Genomic DNA, 23,621 nt, shown 5'->3' with positions numbered 1-23,621 from the left:
TTGGGGGTACTGGTGGATGAAAAGCTGGACATGAGCCGGCAATGTGCGCTCGCAGCCCAGAAGGCCAACCGTATCCTGGGCTGCATCAAAAGCAGCGTGGCCAGCAGGTTGAGGGAGGTGATTCTGCCCCTCTATTCTGCTCTGGTGAGACCCCACCTGGAGTACTGCGTCCAGCTCTGGAGCCCTCAGCACAAGACAGACACAGACCTGTTGGAGTGAGTCCAGAAGAGGGCCAGGAAAATGATCAACGGGATGGAACACCTCTCCTGTGAAGAAAGGCTGAGAGAGTTGGGGTTGTTCAGCCTGTGGAAGAGGCGGCTTCGGGAGACCTTATTGCAGCCTATCGGTACTTAAAGGGGGCTTATAAGAAAGATGGGGACAAACATTTTAGCAGGGCCTGTTGTGACAGGACAAGGGGGAATTGGTTTTAACTTAAGGGGAGTAGATTTAGGCTAGATAGAAGGAAGAAATTTTTTATGCTGGGGGTGATGAAGCACTGGAACAGGTTGCCCAGAGAGGTGGTGGATGCCCCATCCCTGGAACCATTCAAGGTCAGGTTGGATGGGGCTCTGAGCAACCTGATCTAGTTGAAGGTGTCCCTGCCCGTGGCAGGGGGGTTGGACTAGATGACCTTTAAAGGTCCCTTCCAACCCAAACTATTCTATGATTCTATGATTCTATGAAACTAATGTAGTCACCCTATTTGATGGTGAAAGAACTGGAAATCTCATCTAACTCACCACTTCCTCTTCTGGCATCTTTTCTGGCTTATCAGTGGAGCAGATACTTCTGTTTAGTATCAAAAATTCCCCTGGCACCAGGCTTCTCCATTAGCACTTGGTGTATACTGTGAGAAACAGCTTATTTTCTTGTCTTTGATGGACTGTGAGTGTTCATCACCGAGGCAAGTTCTTTCTTCTCTGTAATCTTCTTCAGATAGCTGTCCAGCTTGGTAATGTCACTCAAAATAAATGTCAGCACCCTCAAGACTCCATCTGAATACTCATCCTTTCACACAATCAAGCCTCAACTGGATTGCTCTGTGTTACTCTTGACGGCACTGGATTTCAGTCTCCCGAGACCAGCTGTTGAGAAGGAGGCTCTCTGTTGTTATTCAGATCTGTAGAGCCTGTCACTGTCCAGCACAAGAGAGAGAAGTTAATGGCAGATATTTTTTGATACAGAAGAGGAAAGGAGGCTGGTAACTGATTGTCTATCTACAAATCTAAATATTCTTCTTTTTTAAGTTCAAGATGAGGACTATATCTGCTGACATTCAATTGTTATAGAGAGGAATAGTTCCATATCTCATGAATTTAAAGATATTTCTTTTCATACAGCCTCATCAAATGCTTTCATTTCATTGTCAGTGAGAACCATTATTAAAAGGTCTCTTTCATTCAATTTTTTCACTATGTTGAGTGCTGTTTTTTAATTGAGGTCTTAGAAGTAGTGGACACTCAGCTCAGATGCACACTTGCACAGTTGGCTGACAAAAGGATCATCAAGAGATAACGGTTCTCAATCCACTCGGACATCACCACTGTGAAATCTTGCCTATCCTTTCTAGGTTGCATGGCATTGTCATACTACTGTGATGCTTCACATCACATGAGACTTGCAGATGTGGATACAAGATACATGTTGCAGACATCTCCTCAGAACATGGGTAATCTTATGACAGGGAAGTGAGTTGTTTCCTACAATATTAGCAGGATCTGTCCAATACTTGTAGAAGTATGCCCTTTCATTTTCCTTGCCATCCAGATTAATGTCATGGACACATTGCTCCTAGAATAAACAACTCACTGAGACAACCCAATAGCTTGTAAGTGGTGGAGCTGAAGACTGGCCCCTGTTCACAGACCTGCAATTGCAGCATTTACAGCTGCATTCCTTACTCCATCTTCATCATGCTATACTTCATGTCTTGAAGGCTGGGAACCTTTCATAAATAAAACATGTCTGCTCATTTCAAATGATAGAGCTTCTCACCAAGGATAGAAAAGGATGTACAAGTTGCATCATCTGGAACTTCTCCAGTTGGTATTCTTGTAAACCTGTATCTTCCCTTTAAAGCTTCTTCCTGATACTTACAGTTTACTTACTGGAGCTAAAAGTAGTCCTGTCTCTCTTTAAGCCCCCCTGATGACAGGTTAGAGGCTGCCTCAGTTCATCAACTCCTGATACAAGGAGTTTGTTTTCTTCTCTACTGTGTCAAAGCTTCTCAAGAGACTAAAATGTTCTCTGCTGCTGAAGAATCTTGTGTCTGCTCTTCAAGATGTCAGCTGCAAATTTCTTTCTTTGTGTGATGATGATTGTCATCTTCTCAGTGGCAATATGTATGAGATATTCAGGTCCTCTCAATCACTGCTCCTATATGATGCCCTCTATAAAAGGCTTTCCTTGCAAGCCCTTTTATAAATTCCTTCAAAAGTTTATTTCCATCAATTAGTATAAAAAGAGAGCACATAAACAAGACAGATCCTTCAAAGGATTCTCAAGTTATTATTGATAGTTGGCAGACACAAAAAACCAGCCATCTTCATACGCAAACTGTTTAAAAGTTTGACAGGTTGTGTCAACGCACATTCAGAGATTCCTGAAGCATAGTCATCATCTTTCATTAGAAGACATCTCCAGAATGAAGCTGTAGAGTTCACAGAGACATTTGCCAAATGACAGCTCCCTACCTTTATCAAGCACTATGCCATTAAGGAAGTACCAAGTCGGATGTGGCCCTTGCTGTAATGGTCCTGCAGTACTGCTAACACAAAGGATTCTTAAGATTCAACCAGTAGGATGAGATGAATATGGTGCTTGTTCAAAATATGGTTAAAAGTTGTCCCAGAGTCCCCATGAGTTCTTCTAACTGGAGGAGGTTTGTGATTGGGAAGGAACTGAAATGGTGTTGGGCATGCTTAATTTTAGTACATGCTGAATATGAGAGAAGATGGAATATGTGTGCAACCACTGTGGGTATTGCAGAAGGAGAAACATACCCAATCTGGAGTGATATGCTTTATGTGCATACACTGTGTGAACATTCACATGAGTCACCCACCATGATGAACTCCTGTTCTACGCAAGTAACTGCTCCTTTTTTGTGTGGATGCTAACGAAGTGTCTCAGAATGCTAGACATCCTAGCAGAGAGAAAAGTAGGGACTTATTCAGTACCACCTTTCAGTATTAGTCGTGACTCCCAGCTGATACCTCCAAAAGCAATTCTAAGTATTTCTTGCCTGTTTTGGGGCAGAGTCTAACAGGTGAGTTTGAGTTGCTGCTATGCCAACTGTCTGTGACAGGAGCGCTCTGCCTCAGCTCCGCTCAACAGGAGGTTTATGCTGGCAGGTGGCACCTAGCAGCTGAGAGGCAGTTTAACAAGCAGCTTGGTACAATTGTCAGCTGCTAGTTACTAGCTCCTGCTCAGACACAGTTAGCGACTGTAACCATGTGAAATGTTTCTATGTGTGATAACACATCAAAAGCAGATTCAAATTTGGCATGATAGCAAGCATGAATGAGCTCATGTCAGAATTAGTTTGCACGAGGATGGACATGCCTTCCGTGTAAGTGAAGCAGCGCTCCCCACAGATCTAAGGTTCTTACTACTTGAGGGCAATGGCATTGGACTCTCTATGAACCATCTTTCTGTGTTATCCTTTGTTGCTTCAATTATAGTTTGGTATCTTCTGGGTCTTTAAGAGGAATTGTGTGCCAACCCCCCCCTCTGGTAGGTAGAAGTTTGAGTGACACCCATTATGTCACTCGAAGATCTAGAGTTCACTTTGTTCAGCTCTGTTTGTTGAGTCTTTATTGGCATGACTAGCTTACTAGTGTGTTAGCAAAGCATTCATATACAAGGCATGTCAGATTCCTGTTAAGATGTCTGGGTCATCTTCATGCAAAGGCTCCTTTGTGGCTATGCTGTCCAGCCTCAGGAGCTGCGTAAAGTTTTGGGAAAGGGTCGCAGACTTTTCGTTGGTTTCTTCTCATATTCCCTCCAGACCATGAGCTGTTACCAACCGTAACAATCAATATGCTTATTAAAAGGGGAAGACCAACATGGAGATTTGAATAGTGACCAGTAGCACTTAGGTTTATTTGTGGTCAGCTTAAGCAAAATTGATATGGACAACTCCAATGCTGACTTATGAATACCCAGACATGATTTTAAAGTGATTTGAATAAATAAGGTAAATGGCCATATGCAATTGTAAGTGCATGCAAGGCCTTAGCATTTCCTGGGTTGCAGAAATGGGAATTTATTAAACTGCATTCAAAAACAGGTCTCTTCTATTTACATTTACATAAAAACATATTGTGTTTTTTGCTATTCGGCAGCTAACATTTTTGGAAGGGAAATGGATTCAAGGGAAAATTCTATGAGTTTGTGCTTCTGAGGGGTGTGTGTGAGCAACTGTGGTACACAATGAAGCAATACTTTGTTTTGCCAGAAAATGGCTTTTACTAGTTTCCAGCACATACCAGTGAAAATGAAGGACTTACACCATTATCCTTTCAGCTAGCTTGATGTAATTATGGATATTTTCAGTCAGTTCCCCTAGTTATGCACAAAATACTAAGAACGGTCTATTAACTTTTGAAGTGTTGCTTTTTGGCATACATAACATTCATCATGTGGTACTTGCATTGTGTACATAGGAGTGCAATATTGCTCTTCTCTGAAGCGCTATCTGTTCCAAAAGTATCTTACATCATTGTTTTGCTAATTTCCTATATCAATGAAACAACCCTGGTCTCTTTAGCGGTTTGGTTTTTATATTAAACATCCCAGATTTCTGTGTACTTGCTCTGAAACTTAAGTATGCAGGGGGAAAAAATTATTCAAGAACAGAGTACTATTTCTACTTTTCCTAAATAGTCCTCTGGGGAAGACTGCATGTGTTTTATGTTACCTGTAAAACTTGTCACACAGAATTCCCTGTATGTTTGCCACATGAAATACTTCTAAGGAGAGCTATCAGACATACTACAATTGCACTGTATGTCCCTTGTTCTTATGCTTTTACCTTAATACCTTGTTCCTTCAATTTTGGCCTGATTCAGTACAGACTTTCTTACATTATTGTGTTATGTTAGCATTTATAATGAATTCTTTTGCTTGACTAGCGGTAGATTACAGCTATTGGTTACTAAAAAGTGCTGGTAATGGACTTTAGACAAACAAGAACCATCTAACTGTTGATATACCACTAGATTAATATAATCCAAAGTCATACATTAAAATATCATTAGTGTAAACACTGTATTCCATTTCAGTCTCAAGTTCTTTTGTTTCTGTAGGCTATTCATTCTGTTGCTTGGCATCATGAAGGGAAACAGTTCATGTGCAGTCACTCTGATGGCAGCTTGACCCTATGGAATCTGAAAAGTCCTAACAGACCATTCCAGACCACAATTCCACACGGTAATTTTGATAGTTCAAATGTATAACTAAGAAGCAATACAATATTCTCCATGCTGTTTGCTAATATCTATGTTTATTTCATTTTTTATTGTAGCCCAGATCCAGAGTTGCTTCTTGCATAAATATTTTAATCTGCAAAGTAGCTGCAAAATATTTTAAAAATCAGAGAGCAATTTTGATCAAACTTTTTTTTTAATTGGTATCACAAATACCTCTTACTGGGTAATATTGCTCTAATGTCTTCTTTTATCCAATTCATCTTAATAGTCTACTGCTAGTCTTTAACACCCTCAGGCTATGGGATTTTCACATTTCTTTCTTTTATATTTTGTACTTATGTGCTCGTATGTGCAATTTTCACAAGAAGTAACACATTTTGTACAAGGCACTGTGTTGCTTGTTACAGAGATGGTACAAGGCTTCTCAAGTCACTGCAATGAAGAATTCAAAGGAGCCATAGTAAGAAATGGCTGTATCTTTTATGGCTGGGACTTTATATGCCATTGCTTCCTATAAATGAGGTTAAAAGGTATTAACGCTATTGCAAATCAATAAGTTACCAAGAAGCCTGACTGGATGGAGAGGAAGAAAGAAGGGGAAGGCAAGATCTGTGTAGCCCAGAAAAGTTTTAGCATTTTCTTAAATTTCCTAATTCCTTTTATTTTAGCATTTTTAGTCATAGAATGGTACTTTATGTCAGAAGGGACCTCTCAGAAGTTATCTAGTCTAACCCCCAGCTTAAAACAGGCCTGATTATATCAGTTATCTCAGGGCAGTGTCCAGCTGATACTGAACACTTGAACATTGCCAACGACAAATTGCACAACCTCTGTGGGCAATGTCTTCTGGTATTTAATGACCCTCATGGTACAAATTTTTTTGCTAATATCTAACCAGAATTTCCCATGTCACAACTTGAGTCCTTTGCCTCCCATCATGTCTCTGTGCACCTCTGAGAACAGCCTGGATCCATCTACACTGTATCCTCCAATCATGTTATCAAAAACAAGCATAGGCTTTATTTAAACCAAATAAATTTGGTTTAAAATAACCAAAATTGTTATTTTTTTGGTTTACAAGTGACTTTTCTCTGACTGGAAGAAAGTACTGAGCCATAAATAACCAAGAACTCATGAATTTCAATTGCACACTTCATTTAATTTTATCGCTCAACTATTTACACTCCCAGAGCATGTACCATTTTTTCAACAAAAGGAATTGAGTCAATCTAAGAATGACTTAGGAAAAAATTAAGCTATTTGTGGTCATAAATGTGTTCAGAAAAAAGGTATACATTTGGTCGAATTCATTAATTATTAGTTAAGTGTCATCCTTCTCAGTAATCTGCATGGATTTTAGATGTCTTTGAAATGTGGTCTGTGGTCCTTTAGATGTATGTGGCAGTAAAAACATAAAGCCATAATAAATGAAATTAATTTAGACGTGCGTATTTTACGGAAATAGGAGCTAATACTCATCATCTTCTGTAGCTTTATAGTTCCATTCTCTTACTGCTTATACAGTTGCTTCAATGTGTATGTTTTAGTTTGATAGTTCTATTATCACGATGCCTTAATCCAGTTTTCATCTTCTTTCTTTCCTTAGGAAAAATTCAAAGAGATGGAAAAAAACCTGAGTCTTGTAAACCAATTCTTAAAGTAGAGTACAAGACCTGTAAAAACAGGTATGTTTTTAATTCTGTAATTCACTCGGTGTTACATTCTGGAGTTAAAGTCCTTTTAGAATCTTTCCTTCTTTCTTTTTGCAAAGCTATTTATTATTATTTAAAGGTACTAAACCTATAATGTAAACTTGTAATTATAGTAATTATATAAATAATTGTAAACTATGTAAACTTATAATTACTATGTTGGGTTTTTTAATACAGTGAACCATTTGTGATATTTTCTGGTGGACTGTCATATGATAAGGCTTGCCGAAGACCAAGCTTAACAATCATGCATGGGAAAGCAATTACAGTTCTTGAAATGGATCACCCTATAGTTGATTTTTTAACTTTTTGTGAAACCCCATATCCAAATGGTGAGTTTATTAAGCAAAACACACTTATGGAAAATATAAATGAAGTTATCTTCTCTCATACCTTAATTCCATTCCAGGGACTTCCATTCTCACAGTTGTCTCCATCTCAAGAAAACCACATCACTGAAAGTAACTGGAACTTGTTTGCGTTCTCAGTATAGGAAGCAAGTAATGAAAGGACAATAAAGCATGCGTAAATCTCCAGATATAAGCTTGAAACACATGGGCTAGTCTGAGGAAATATTGCTATTAATCAAACGTGTGCTTAGATTTCTGACATTTTTGATGAGGCTGAAAATCTACAGATTGCTAAATTATTGAAGATTAAACTATCACTTACCTGCAAAAAAGTTCTTACACTTCAGCCTGAATTGAACTGTTAAAAGTGTTTTGCTGTATATTGTGGGGCTGCCATATTCTGAAGTACATTCACAGAAAACTCCAGAAAGTAAATTAAGAAAAGCTGTAAGTCAAACAGAAACTAAGTTTAGCATTTTAAGCCATCAAGCAGAAAAGTAAAATAAATCTTATATATGTAGCTAAATCAAATACATATTAAAAACACTTAGCAAAAATAAAGTGTATATTTGTTTCAATGTCATATAAAAATTTAATTTGCAGTAATCAAAGTTAGTTTGGGCCTTCATTTAACTGTGTCAAATACAGTGACACTTCCCAGTACTAAGATTTTGTAGCCCTTTCCCCTGCTCACACACTAATATTTAAAAATTTCGGTTTAACCTGTGTTATTCATAGCCTTGTATAAAAACAGGCCAGAAATAATGTGCAGTCATAGCTGGCCTGAAAGGAAGGTAAATCAGTTGCTGTCAATTTACTCAGCCTTTTGGTATCAGCCATCAGAAGAGCGTACTCTGAGCTTGCACATGCTGGAATGGTTTGCTGTTGTTGAAAAGAGAGTCGTAATTTCACATTTATATTTTTTTAAATAATTTTTATCCTATGTAAACTAATGCACCCTATGCATCAAGGGAAGCACTTATTTGTCATTTTAACTGTTTATTTTTGATGAACAAAAAAAGCATTAAATAAAAAACCAAACAATATGATCTCCTAAAGAGTGTACGGGAAGAAGGAGCGTGTCAGTATCTGAATTGAACACAGCAGACTTACAGGATTCCTTTGGAATATTCCTTTGGAATTGCTTTGGAAATGAGGGTATTGTGTATCGTCAAGTGGGCTGGACCAGCTGTTCACAATCTGTTTGTGAAGAACAGTTGTACACAGTAGAAGTATTACTACTGGACAGCAAAATTCATTTTCTGAATAATAATTGGATTCAGCAATGCAGTGATACACACAACTCAGTCATATTCTATTTCTTTACTTTCAGTATACCATCATGCTGGCATGCTATAATATGCCAATTCTATTTCTGCTATGTATATTGATCAGCCATACTGCCCAAAAGTAATTTCTCAGTTCCTGCCTGGCCCTAATCTGGCCCTAGTTTGCACGTGTTGATCAGCAATAGTGCCCAAAAGTCATTTCTCTGTTCCTGTCTGGCCCTGGTTTGCAGATACGTCTAGTTTGTGGATATGTCTAGGATTTGTACCTCAAAACTTTTGTTTAATATACTGTGAATGTTTAGAGAACATAAATATGACTTGCTTGTTTAAAATGACTAATAGGAGAACTCCATGTTTTTTATACTTGATTCCTACAGAATTTCAAGAACCCTATGCTGTAGTTGTGCTTTTGGAAAAAGATCTCATTGTTGTTGACCTGACACAAAGCAAGTAAGTATGAAGTCTTATATGAAGTTATTTGTATATCTTAACTCCAGCAAATGATAATAAAAATCCAAATGTTATCATGCAATGTCATTTTACTGTCCAAAATCATTTACTCTTGGTAATAATTCACTCTATATGTTTGCCTCCACCTTAAGAGCTAAGATCAGCTAATCAACAGGAACTTATGATAATATTTGTTCTTAAGTTTGGGAATAAATCTAAATCTGTGGTCCCTTCAGCATAGCCCTCAAACATTCACTCAACATCGAAGTTAAGTAATACTTGGTCACATGCTGAATTATGACCTGAATGTGTGTTTTGGAAACCAGATTCAACTACTACTTATATGCATGCCTAACTTCACTAGACTCCACAGGGACTACCACTTAAGTGTTTATTTAAGTATCTTAATAAATAATGGCATTGATTTGTAGTGGATCTACAGGATTATTTCATGATCCAGTTGCTGGTTTAAATGACAAATAGTTCTTTCACATCAGAATCAATCTTCATATCAAAGAGGAACTATACATCATGTAATGCAGAATCCAATTCCATTTATTTTGTTCTGTCTCCAACACTACCAGTAGTGTAGATCCACATTCACACTGGTATAACTAGGAACAGATTTTGCCCTTAATGTCTTGAAACATTTTAAGTGAATCATATTCTGATCTCACTTACTTTCAAGAATAATTTAAATCATCTCAGCAATATAAATGGATGTAACTGAAATCGGAACCAGATTTCCTACATTTTTGAATTGTGAATAACATTGTGTAATATACCAGAAGTGAGGCCTTCCTTCTTATCAGACCATCCAAACTGATGGAAGTGAGAAATAAACTGAGATCTACTTCATCTGTTATTGCAATTGTTCATTGAAGAATCGGTAGTCTACCAACCCAATAAGCTAAGCTGCTCAATATAAAATCCACAGTTGTATAAGTAGTTTTTAGGTCATAGTATATATCATATCCATGAACCTGAAGCTTCTAGAAAATGTGTCACCTCTGTATAAATAAGATTTTGAGACGTTGGGAAAAATTAGTTCCTAATCCTCATTCACATAAGTAGTTCTATTAGCCTTGGGAACTATACACACGAAGGGGTATTTATGTTACAAGAGGATTCTTGTCACAGCAGTGGATTTTTTTTATCTTTATTTGAGTAACTGCACATTATTATTGACATTAAAAACAATACATATGTTTGAATAAATAAGGGAGAATGTACTTTATTAGTAATTTTTTTACTTAGATTCTTTTATACACTTTAATATAAGAATATGTTTTCTTCTATGGCTCAGTTTGTCACAGTGCTTCTAATAAATTGTCTTCCTTAACTAGTTTTCCAATCTTTGAAAATCCGTATCCTATTGACATTCATGAGTCACCTGTTACCTGCACAGAATATTTTGCGGACTGTCCTCCAGATTTGATTCCTGTACTCTATTCTGTAGGAGCAAAACATAAAAAGCAAGGATACAGCAATAAGGTAAACAAACCCAATATTTTTTTTAAACAAAGAAAACAGATGTACAACCTATGTTTTTGTAACATCTTACCAATTTTCATTTTACTTCTTTAATAATCACTTTCAAGTTGGTCCAACCAGCAGTTTAGCAGCATGCTTACAGCCTGGTATTTGTCCCTCAGAAACACCATTGCTTAAGCACAACCATTAATGACCATTATATAGGACTTAATCATTAGGCTGCTGAAGTTATGCCAGATCAGACTGAGTTAAAGAAAATCCATCAGTGTCCAATTCAAATTTGTATGGATAAGTTATCTCTATCAAAGAAAAAAGTGAAAACATTATAACTGAAAGAACCTAGCAGAAGAGTTTCAGTGAAAGTTGAGGGTTGACAGCATGTCTGTGAGATTTTTATTAAGTAGGGATTTTAATAATTATTTTACTGAGCTACCAAAGTCTTAATGCTTTTAGAAGTAGGACAAGCTGCAGAAATAAAAAGAGGAAATGCAATTATTTTATAGATTTCAAGCATTAATCTGGTTATGTTTTGACTAGAACTAATCCATCATAATAAATAAATTAGAAAAAATATTGGGTAAAAAAATCAGACATCATCAGTTTTCTATTCATATAAACAAAAGTATTCTCCTTGGAGCTGCCTTGTTTTCTATGAACTGAGAAACCGGGCCCTATCTACTTCTTATAGATCTTGATTCAGCAATGTGCTTCAGAAACTATTTTTTTTCTCTTATTTGAATTTGTCTGCTTATCTATCCTTACCTCATATACATAGTTTCTCAAACTTTTCACCACCTACCTGTATTCATTGCACACTCTCTTGTCTCCTTGCTTTATTTGTGCACATGCAAATATACAGTCTGAATGTAGGTAGCCACTCTTTGCCACCCACCCATTTCTGTACCCACAAGCATCCACTCCATGTATCCACATAACCAGTTTGTGCTCGCAGTTTTTTTCCACCCACTTATAGTCTGCACACATCCTCATCCACTCTGCACATATGTCATCCTCCACATCCTGTGTCCTGTATCCATACATATCAAGCTTTAGGCACAGACCAGCATTTCGCTCTGCCAGCCTAGACCAAGGAAGAAAATGGGAGTCTTGCCATTAGTAAACAAAAAGCAGAGAAGAGGTGATGATTTCCTATGTTCTGTAAAAGTTGCATTCCCTTATCTCATATCTCGTGGCATCATGCTCAGGTATTTGTTCCTGGGCCAGCTTCTTCAGTAGTCTTCATCCTCAAAATGGAGTCTCGGTCTATTCAATGTCCTATAGAAACTCCAAGAGTCAAGCAATCTGAAAAGAGTAGCAGAACTGTTTGTTACTCTTTCATCTAGTTCCTATTTTGGATTGTTGAGTGTCAGCTGTGCAGAAATATTTTAAAAACATAGAACTTTAATTGATAACATAAAAATGTTATTAAGTTTCAAAAGCCTTAATTGATAATGTAAAAATGTTAGTAAGCTTTAAAAGCCTTGAATGCTACATATTTGTGTTCCTTTTATGAGTTGAATTGCCTTTTGGAGGAAGATGTTGCCTACTCCTGAGTTTAAAAATTAACGAAGCAGGATTCATCAGAATTAGCTGTGATCTCTGTACTCTTGTTGTTTGTTTAGGAGTGGCCTATCAGTGGCGGAGCATGGAACCTTGGAGCTCAGACATATCCCGAAATCATTATTACAGGGTGAGAATGAAACTGAGGACTGGTACTTTTAAAATGTTAATGTCTACAGCTTTTGATTGTGGGTTAGCTATAGATAAGAGTTGACCCTTCACAGAGTATGCATATCCTGGCCTCTTCATTTGAGGTATGTAGTTTTTCTCCCTTGTGCAGAGTCACCACAGAAATTCCCATTTGCTGTAGAAAATAGAACTTTGTACTCGGGGATGAACTATCATTAAGAATGTCCATTTGAGGCCCCAGTGTTAGACAGCAAGTCTATATACTTGTGATGATGGGGTCTTTGGAAAGCAGAATCCATTACAAGAAAATATTTTGGCCTTGAAGGGCATAGAGAATAGGTTTAAAAAGGGGAGCAGCTGTTCTTGTATAGCTGTTGTCCTTTGGCCTTCTGGGGACTTTGTGTCTGGGACAGTTTGGGAATTCATTTTGATACCCCAGCATTAGTGAGGGTGTGGTGCACTGGGTTGAATTTTACCTTGTGAGTGGAGAGACAGCCCCATAGCAAAAAGGCATAGAAAGGCTCAGATTGCAGTAGAAGCCCCATGAGCAGTGCCTGATGGATTTTCAAGGGGCCATGCTGTAAAACAGAAGCTATTCAGCTATGATGCACTCTGTGTTTCCTTCTGGTCTCAGCCATGCTGATCATAGCAATATATTGCTATAATATCAATGATACTTAACACCTGTTTTTAAAAAGTAAGATTATGATGTGTGCAATAGTACCAATAAGGTGATGAAGGGATTATTCTCATTTTAAACAGAAATGTCTCCTTTCTCCAGCTTTACTTCAGGGATGATTTTATGTTAATAAAGAGAACACAGCTGTAAGGTAGTAAGCAAAATGAAGTTACCCTCTGTCTTTTCAAAATTTGTTATATATGGCATTTTTAGAGTGGGTAGCCTTGATGCTGGCCCACTGCAAAGCCAGAAGTGCTGTAACTTAAACTTGTCATTAGTATGGGAATTAATTTCTTGCTGTTGCGATCTTAAAATTCATTGGGAGCTTAGTTTTCTGCAGGAAATGCATGAAAAAGTATTTTATTAACCTAATCAAACTAATAACAAAATATTTTCTTATAGTTAGTACATATATCATTATATATTGTCGGTAAGGTATGGAGAGTTACCATATGAGCAAGATATGGGTTTTTTGCTTATGTTTATCGCTCACTGAAAGTAGAAGGTGTTTTTAGAATTGCATCTTGTTTTAACACGTTTAATTTTTATATTTTTTTTAAGCCATGCAGATGGATCAGTAAAGTTTTGGGATGCTTCTGCCAGTAAGTTTCTAAAGTTCACTTTTATATAATGCTGACAAATCACACACACACACACACACACATATATATAACATGATATTTAACAGTATGAGTAGTAATACCTGGGATGATATAATTAGGAATAATGAGGTTAAATTAAGCAAATTTTTATTAAATTAGGAAAAAAAACACTGCTAATGAGATATATTAGAGAGAAAAGAGTGAAAGTCTGTAAGAGGAACAAAAACTCCAGATCCAGCATACCAAAACCTGTGAAGGACGAAGTGTTGGTAAAAAAATCCCTAGGGCATAATCTTGTTGTATGTATAAAAAAGTGGGGTCAATTAGATCTAATATTCAGTTCTAGTTGTCATGTCTCTTCTATTCTGAGTACAATATAGTCTTTTTTACAGCTAAGCAAAAATAAAATACTAAAATACAATAATACTTCTCAATACATGTCTAATCTGGTGAGGGTGGAGAAGACCTAAATCTTTTCTTGTCCAGTCTCAAGTTCCAGGAAATAATTGGGAAGCATTTCCATTCATCCTAGCAGGAAAAAGCTTCAGAAAATACTTGTTCCATACATTCTAGCTATAACTACACATATAAAAACCCAGCATTTTCCCTTACAGAAAATACATATGGTACTTATTAGTAAAATATATTTATTAAAAATATACATACATTTTGTTGAAAGCTAAAATATTCTGGTTCAAATAATGTGACTGTGCTTAACAAAAGTTGCATCAGAGTTGCCTTCTATTCTGTCTCTTCTGTGGTACAGGGATGCCTGGGTAGAATCTCTCTTTTATTGAAGTATCAATCTCTTAAAGAAAAGAGAGTGTGATAGAAACTTCTGTATGAAATGTTAGGCATAGAGAGATTTAATTTGACCCTAATAACCAGTCTGTAATGGTCGCCAAGAGCACGGAGTATGAGATACTTAAACTACCTGCTACTTCCACATTGTGCCACAGAATTGTAATGATTAAAACTGCTACCATTTCCAGCAAAGTATGGGGAATGTTTGCAAGATTTTTTGTCAGCTAAACCTGATGACTTTGTCAGGTAGTTCTCTTTTTGCCTAATACCAAATATTTTCACTCATCAGGATGGACAGAGAAAATTAGGATTTCCAAAGCCTCGTTTCACAAAGGAATTTTACATAGGCTGAACACGACTAGGAGTTGTTTTTCTATTATATGATTTGTCTATTTGGAAATGGAGGAAAAACAGATACATGCTGCTTGGAGTTTACATCTTACATCATTGTTATTGAATATGAAAAAGTATTTTATTAACCTAATAAATAAAATAGATATAAATAAATAAATAAAATATTAATAATAAATAAATAAATAAAAGCAATAAAATACATTTTTCATTGATATCATCATCATTGATGAACACGTCAGCTGAACACGACTAGGAGTTGTTTTTCTATTATATGATTTGTCTATTTGGAAATGGAGGAAAAACAGATACATGCTGCTTGGAGTTTACATCTTACATCATTTTCAAGTTACGGTGAACACCAAAAAGAAAAAAATTCTGATGAGGTCAACAGTTTATCTGCAAAGACAGAAGTTTGAGAGTGCTTTAATTTGAATAAAAATAGGATAATGACTTTTATTTAGAGAAGCAGTGTGAGGCATTAGACTTTGTCTTGTGCATACTTCATTACATACTTAGGCTCTTGACAAAGAATGTTCTAACGCAGGCATTAAAATTAGGGTGAAACAATACAGACTGTTGCAAGACCCCAAAGCATTTAGTGTATACACTGCACAGGAATCAGTGTGCTAGTCATTTCTTCTATGGTTCTGGCAGGAATGGGGAAAGGAAAAAACTTCTCACAGGGAATATAAACATAACCCACTAATCAGTACGTACATGCTGCAATAGGAATTTTTCTTAGAGGTAAAAGCTTAGATGATCATGAATATTCACAATCCTTTCAACAGTAATGGTACTTTCAGTGCATCTCTGATGTCCTGGTCTTAGTCCTGCTTTTCAGGGCATGTACTGTGTTACTGGTACTGTACTTGGTGGTACTTCTTTACAAGGTTTTAATTATTACAAAGCTTTATTATTTACAAGGTCTTAACTTTTTTTAATGGAGTTCAAATTTCTTTTGAGATTTCATAGCAAACATAATATCTTACTGGTATTTGAAGGCACAAAATACTTTGCTTTGAGACATATTTTAATTGTGTAATTTTGTATCTGAAGGCACAGATTTGTGGGAGACAGGGAATTGCTAAGCCACTGAAACAGTTTTCCAAAGGTATCTTTGCTCAGAAGCCATTGCTGTTTCTTATTTGCCCTTGTGCAGATGGTACCTAGTAATTCACAGAAGCATAGAGAGTCTGGCCTTGTACTTGTGCCCTATGATTCTGTAATTCTTCCAATCCTAGTATGCACGGACCCATGATGTCTGATTTGAAGTGCCACTCTAGATTTGCCACTGGGACTAAGGGCATCCTGAGGCCTCTTCCACTGCTGCAGAAGGCAGGAAGAATTATATATTCATTACAGAAGCACTTGCTGTAATTTGTGAAGATTTTGTAGCATTTTATATGCTAAAACTTTTTAAAATATAAAAAATGTTATATGCTAAAACTCCTGCAATATATCTGCACTGCAAAATGAAAATGTAATTTTGCTGTGTTCGTCATCCAGTTACATAACTAAAACACTGTTCTTCCACCTTTTTGTTGCTCTTGTTACACTAGCTAGCTAGACTGATCTACCACAATTACACTAACATATGTGATCCTTATGGGTCCCTTCCAACTCGAGATTCTATGTAACAGCTTTGCCTTTATGTATATACACACACCTTTATAGGTGCTGTGCCTGACTGACTTTTTCTGACCTTATGCAGTTATTAATTAATGCCACTGATAAATTAATGTAAAAGTAGTAAAAAACAGGGAGGGATGTCAATAAAACAAAATGGGGTTAATTATAATCCCTCCTTTACCTCCAGAATTCACTGCAGTGGAGTTCTAGTCTTGACAACACACACCTTTATAGGTGCTGTGCCTGACTGACTTTTTCTGACCTTATGCAGTTATTAATTAATGCCACTGATAAATTAATGTAAAAGTAGTAAAAAACAGGGAGGGATGTCAATAAAACAAAATGGGGTTAATTATAATCCCTCCTTTACCTCCAGAATTCACTGCAGTGGAGTTCTAGTCTTGACAAAGTCTTCTGGATATTAAGGTTTTATATACAGGTATAAATACAGATTTGTTGTTAGTCAAGAAATTAAAACCATTTTAGACCTCCTGTTCGTTCACAAAGTCTTTGTTGCCCAGGCCACCAGAATACTTTCCTAATGTTTTCTCTTGAAGTGCCATACAGTCTTTACATTCTAGCAAGACAATAACCTCAGACAAATGAAACCTTAGTTTCACATCTCATTTGGAAAATAGCAGCATTATCAGAGTCTCTATATAACATTGAGTATAAGCCTAATTATGGACATAATGGTTAACATACACCTTTGACATCCTGTCCCAAAAAGTACTAAGAAGTATTTCACAGACAAATATCCATTTTGGAAATATTAAATATGTATCCTACCAGTACTATGTACCAGAATATTATCTGTGTTGTATAATACCCATCTTCTTCTCCTCTTAGGCTTTCGTAAGATTCTTTGTTATGCCACCACTGAAAAGAAAATGGGAACCGAAGCATTTTATAACTGATTTGCTTCATGTTAGTCAGTATTTTTTATATGTTTCAATATATTCCAGTTACTCTACAGATGTTGTACAAATTAAAAACATCAAAGGTCTTTGAAAAACAGAAACTGGGAGAAGGAAAAGCAACAGCTGAGATTGTGGAAGAAGATCCTTTTGCTGTTCAGATGATGTACTGGTGTCCTGAAAGCCGAATTTTCTGTGTGGCAGGAGTTTCTGCATATGTGGTTGTTTACAGGTTCAGCAAACATGAAGTAAATACTGAAATTGCAGTAAGTCCTTCAGAATTTTACTCTCTTATAAAAGAAAATAGTTTTTAAAGCACATTGCCTTGCTGTATCTGTGCTCACATACTTGAATAAAATTAATATCAAGCTGTATAAGTATAGGTTTAGGGACATTCCAGTTTAAACCTTTTGAGTGAAATCTTGATCCTACTTAAGTTAGTGACAAAAATCTGAGGTTTTGGGAGCCAACTCTCCGTTTTTTTCCTTTGAAATCTGTGCTGTATGTTACTATTAGACATAGTTTGCTTTTAAGACTTTAAGATACAGTAAATCTCTGTTGTACTTACCTGCTCTAAAAATAATGGCTGCTGTATGTTTTTATCAGATAATGTACATTGTGTACGTACATAATAATGCTCTTTTTAACTCAAGTATTTTATCTCTTTAATTTATGTTTATAGTTTGTGTACCACAAGGGGACTGAAAATTATCACTGGCTTTAACAAAATAAAGAGTTGATTTTTTTTCTGGCTTATGCCGACTTTGTTTCCCTAAAAATGGACACTCTATGAAATGCCAAACTATTTACGGCTAAGCACTTGATATTTTCCTAAGCTTTCTGTTGCTCTGTCCTGTTCAAATACTCCTTTTTCTGTCTTCATGTCTTAAGCAATCACCTTATTTCAGGTAGAATCATACAGTTCATGTTCTTTTAACTGCACTGCTATCACCTTGTACTTATCATTGCTGTACAGCAAGTCTGACTTTGGTTTAAACCTTGCATTTTTGCACAGGAGCCACAACCACTGCTAACAGTGTGGCTGAACAGCATTTATAATGTAAAATATTCTAAAGTTTAACAGCAGACTACTCTTCAGGCAAAGCCAAACTAAACATGACTGCCTCTCCTTCAGGCTTGCCATTCTCTGGTGCTGGAGAACAGTTTGCAACTCCAGACACTCTCTTGCCAGAAAAAGTATTTCTTTGTGTCTGCCAGCTCTCAACAAACCCCAGGGGCTGACCCAAAATTTCCCTTTCATTTTCCACCTTCCCCGATCACAGTTCTTTTCGTTTTCATGCTATTTTAATGTACTTTAGAAAGTCTATAGTTCTAGCCTGGCAAAAATGTGTCATTTTTGGCCTGTAGCCATGTGCCATCTGGTAAGGAAATTCATTACCTATAGCTGTTCTGTTGTTTTCCTCTCATTTTTTTCCCCCAGAGGCAATTATTAAGCTAGCTGAATGTGTCCTTTCAGGAAAGTTTTAAAACTAATGAACAGTAATTTCACATTACTGACCAGCTCATGTATAATGCTGCTAAAATTACTACATTTCAGTATTCTTACATTGTTCCATAGCAAATGCACCTTATCTTTTATTACCTACCATTTAATTTCTTTATTTTCATGTCTTTTACTTCTATGGCTGAATTGCATCAGAACTGGTAGTTTTCTGAAGTGTTATAATATGTGCAATTTAACAGTTTCTCAGATTTCATCTGTAATTAAGAAGCATTTATATGAGGAATTGTTCTCTGAGGAGTTGCTTTAATATTATCTAATCTTGGTGGCATAGTCACTGAGTTCTCCTGGGTTTTGTGCATCCGTGAGATGGGCCTCATCTCTTGGTTTTCACATTTTTGCTGCAAGCATTCACGTCTTCACTCTTAAATGGCGGGGTTTTTTTTAATAAAAAGTATGGGAGTCTTTGTTGGAATATGTACCTGACTTTAGGCTGTCTGGCTTTGTTTATACTGAGACTGAGCTGGTCAGTCTCAGGATTTCTTTTCTGCCTGAGGCGAGCCCACGTTCTAGCACTTAGTGTCCTCCCTTCTCTAGCAGCCAGCCTGAACTCACCTTGAGTTCAATCTATAAATCCCAGCATTTCAAGGACCCCATGTTGGTTTGACTGTCTGATGTCAGTCTTGTAATGTTATTGCTGTGGTAAATGGGAAGCATGGGGGCTACTCAAAGGTTTCTCCATGTAGCAGGGAAGTCCGCTGCTGAATATGCTTTACAGGCATAGACTGTGCCTGGGATTTCCTCAATAGAAGTAGTATTTGCATAATTCCATATCAGATTCTGGAGGCAAGTAGTATGCATGAGACAAATTCTGCTTCATATCCAACCTTGGAGTCATTGCCGTGCAGTTATGTAAAAAGCATTTGCTATTGTTGTTGTTGCTTTCTCCATCCTGTCACAAAAGGATATCTAGGTATCTATTAAATATGATCAATTTCTCAGTGATCAGTCTTTCCTCAGTGAAGCTCCTCTTTGAAGCTTTTGAGAAGAACCACAGAAAAAAAGTTTACGCTAGTTTGAATGTAGAAAGGAGAATCAATGAACCTCGTGATGGGATCCTCCAAAAAGATCTTTACCGTGTGTCAAAATAAATTGGTACAACAGGTCTGTACCCCTTCCAAGGTCCAGTCAAAGCAGGGACCAAAACGTAAAAAAAATTCACAGTCATGTTATTAGCCTAAATTTTTCCTTCTCTCTGCAAATGGACGGTAGCGAGAACTTAACAAAACTAATTTTTGTAGAAAAAGGAAGACACAAAGAAAAACATCCAAAGAAGAATTATGCACTTCTAACATGGCAAGCAGAAGAACATACACTTCAACAGTTACTCCAGTCCTGCGTGAAGATTAAACAGCATTATAAATTGTTTCGGTCAGCAGCAATTACTTCCAGAAGATTAGGTTTTCCTGAACTCAGTATTTCACTCACTGGTCTTTGAAGGCAAATGTTGTCCGTAGGTTTCTTAGCTGATTCAGGCAAAAAATATCCATGGATTTTGCAAGGAGAAAACAAAAGTGAAATTTTGAGAAAAGACCCTTTCTCTTCTGATTGAGCAGAATCACTTTGTTCTGAAATCTTATGTTTTAACACAATGGTTGAGAAACAGGAGAGTCTTCAGTACTGATCTTTATCTCCCAATTCTCATAAAACTTAGGTGTTTTCTTAATACTGTCATCTCCATTCTGGTACAGATGATGTCTCAGTGAGAGATCACTGACTAAGGCAGAGTTTGCAGTGTCTAAATCTGCAATTGCTTCTGATCACTTCAAGATACCAGTGCTGAAATTACTATTCAGCTAGTAATCCCAAGACCTTATCTCTTTGAGGGCTGTACCTTGGTTTTTATTCTTTTCAAAATAGGGATCTCCTTGGACAATTCATGAGGCAGAAAGAATTGCCCAATATCTATGGTGATTCTTTGAGATGATTACTTGCATAGATTTGAGCTCTCTGTCCAGTTTCCCCTGTGTTTTGGAGTCCTTCAGTTAAGATTTCCTGAATTAGTGGAAAGAATTGAATGGTGGTTGGTCCTGTTTGGTCTCCTTTTCCCTATTTAGAGAGCCCTGAAGGAAAGCAAAAGGTAACTGGTTTTAACTTTGCTTTCTAGAATCTGCCAAACTCATGCTCAGTCTAAGGAATACGGAACTCTTTGTGCTGTTATCTCTGATTTCCTGACCCCCACCTATGGCCAAATGAAGTTCGTTCATCAGTACTACCCGCACTGTCAGGCTTCTGCATACTGGCTAAAACCTGTCTTGTAGAGATTCTGTTGTACTAGCAATAAGGAGGCAGAGTTGATGATCATTCTTTTAATGAATTTGCTTAGGAAAAAGATAACAGACAACAGGCAGAAAATTTTCATGATATTTATCCTGAATGATGCCTTCTTATGCTGAAATATTATTTGTTTGGGGGTGATTGACTTCTCTTTTCATAATAAATGCTGGAAAGTTCTATTTTTGCCTTTCACTTACAATAAAAGGCTTGAATCAAAGTCAGCACTGGAAGAATATACCTATGTATTTCTCCATCAGCATAGGGTAGACGACTAGTTCCTATCTGATGTTGCTGTTAGGCTGTATAAATAACAAATGACAGTATTCTTTGCCTGCAAATGATAATGATAAATGTGGGGGTTTATTTAAAAAAAAAGGCTTACTGATATTTATTTGAAAGTAACAGAACTTTGAGCAGCTTTCTTTATTAAATTATAACTTAGCTTTTTATTTATTTAAGTCATTAGAAGTACGACTTCAGTATGAAGTAGAAGATATCATTACTCCTGAACCGGAAATAATTCCTCCATTTCCAGATGCCTCCTCCCAGCTTCCTTCTTTAAAGAGCCTTTCAGGCAGTACCAACACTGTAGCATGTGAAGGAACGATGAAGGATAGTATCCCATGTCTTAGGTAAGTCTACGCCATTGTTCAAAGATTTATCTTTCTAAAAGGCATTCCTATCTATTGTATTAACAATCGGTTAACTATCAAGAAAAAGAGGTTAATCTTTTTAATCTCAATGTACACAACACAAAATGAGAAGAAACCAGAATATGGAACAAACAAAAGAATTAAGGCAAAATAATTAACAAGGGATTTTAAAAGGATACAAGTAAGTATGGAGAAGATAAACTGTTACAGTAAAGGTTTGACTGTAATTTTCCAGTATGATCTAGGAGTAAATCTTCATCTCATACCCACAGTTTTGAGTGGAATATGAGCACCACAGAATAAATTAAGGAATTTCTGAGGAACTTTTTTTTTTGAGTTCACAGAGACTTCCATAAAGCAGACATGTACAAAGCTTTCCCTCCTTGATTAATTAGTATAACACTAAAATCTTTCTTTGTGAAAGAAGTATATGCGTTCTGTGGTGTGTAAGGGATGGAAACTGTGTTCATACTCATGAAACAACCTTTAAAATATACAATTATGAAACAGTTGCACTGTGTGGAAGTGTATATATGTTTAATCTTTAGAAAGAAGCAAATTGTTGTCTGCTAGAGTACACATTGCCACTGCTTGGAGTAGATTAATATGTTCTTACTAATAAGGCAGATAAATTATGGGTTTGAATAGTTTCAAAACAGAATTCTGTACAAAACTCCATAAACTGTAATTTCCCAGCAATGATAGTGCGCTGCTGATAACAATTGCTCTCATTTTAGTGAACTCATTATTATTTCAGTCTAATTATTATTAAATATTTTAAACGTCTCAATTATTCCAAAAGCAGTTTAAATTAACATTGCCTGACTTTGCAGATACTTTGGGCTGTTGAGCTCCTGAAAATAACATTAGCATTTAAAAGCAATATCATTACATTGTACTTGCAAAATTAACAGTATTTTTTGGCATCCTGTTAATTTGTCCACCTCATTCAGTCAGGCAGTTGAACCTCAGACCTCAGTTAGTCATTAATATAAACCATGAAAATCAATAGCAGAGGCAGAGAGAAGTTATTAAAAATATCCCAATGTGAAATCTATTTATGCCATTGAAATCAGCAAGAATGCAATCGATTATTTCAGTGGCTAAGATTTTCCCTTAAGGGATTCTTATTTGATTCGGTCTGGGGAGGAGAGGAATTGTTGATCTTGGAGGCAGAAAAGCTGTAATGAACCAGTAGAGGTTCTGCTGGTTAGTTTTTAGGAGTTTGCTTAATTCCATATAATCTCACATTAAGCTGGCCAACTGATTTTTGTCCCATTCTACACAAAGTAAATGTAAACTTATTTTGACAGAGAAGTGATTTTTCAAAGTCAAAGTAATTATTCTACTAGAACTGCTGGCATACTCCCTCTTACATTTATATAAAAGCATACTGTGTACACTCTCATCCTTTTTAATAGGGAAAAGCATATAAATATCCACACTTTTCCCCCAAACCCTAACCAGGTCCACATTCCTTTTCTGTCAAAAAACTTCTGTTCTAAGCAGAATTACGGTGATAAGGTGAAAGTACTGCTGGAAGTGCAGAAAACCCAGCAGAGACCTGGATGATGCTGTTGATTTTATATGCAAGTCATTCAGGTGGGCAGCAGTACAGAATCTAAGATACAGTGATAATAACGTAAAGCTGCAGCCACCTACACATGGAGGGTCAGTGCACAGGTTGAACTATATTGATAGAATCATAGAATAGTTTGGGTTGGAAGGGACCTCCAAAGATCATCTAGTTCCAACCCCCCTGCCATGA

General features: G+C 36.7%; 1 protein-coding gene across 1 annotated transcript in view; it reads left to right on the top strand.

Annotated features, from left to right (window-relative positions):
• The window catches only part of STXBP5L (syntaxin binding protein 5-like), a 211,335-nt gene that overhangs the window by 125,030 nt on the left and 62,684 nt on the right, over window positions 1–23,621 (top strand). Inside the window, exons 8-16 of the mRNA XM_009329260.1 lie at window positions 5,310–5,433; window positions 7,039–7,117; window positions 7,322–7,476; window positions 9,161–9,233; window positions 10,580–10,727; window positions 12,350–12,417; window positions 13,657–13,697; window positions 17,450–17,667; window positions 21,660–21,832. Coding sequence (XP_009327535.1) covers window positions 5,310–5,433; window positions 7,039–7,117; window positions 7,322–7,476; window positions 9,161–9,233; window positions 10,580–10,727; window positions 12,350–12,417; window positions 13,657–13,697; window positions 17,450–17,667; window positions 21,660–21,832 — 1,079 coding nt within the window. The remainder of the gene's footprint in view (window positions 1–5,309; window positions 5,434–7,038; window positions 7,118–7,321; window positions 7,477–9,160; window positions 9,234–10,579; window positions 10,728–12,349; window positions 12,418–13,656; window positions 13,698–17,449; window positions 17,668–21,659; window positions 21,833–23,621) is intronic.

The sequence above is a fragment of the Pygoscelis adeliae genome, unplaced genomic scaffold, assembly GCF_000699105.1.
Source record: "Pygoscelis adeliae isolate BGI_AS28 unplaced genomic scaffold, ASM69910v1 Scaffold120, whole genome shotgun sequence".
In the NCBI taxonomy this organism is placed as follows: domain Eukaryota; kingdom Metazoa; phylum Chordata; class Aves; order Sphenisciformes; family Spheniscidae; genus Pygoscelis; species Pygoscelis adeliae.
The sequence above is the reverse complement of the archived record's forward strand: the minus strand, read 5'-3'. Positions and strand labels throughout refer to the sequence as shown.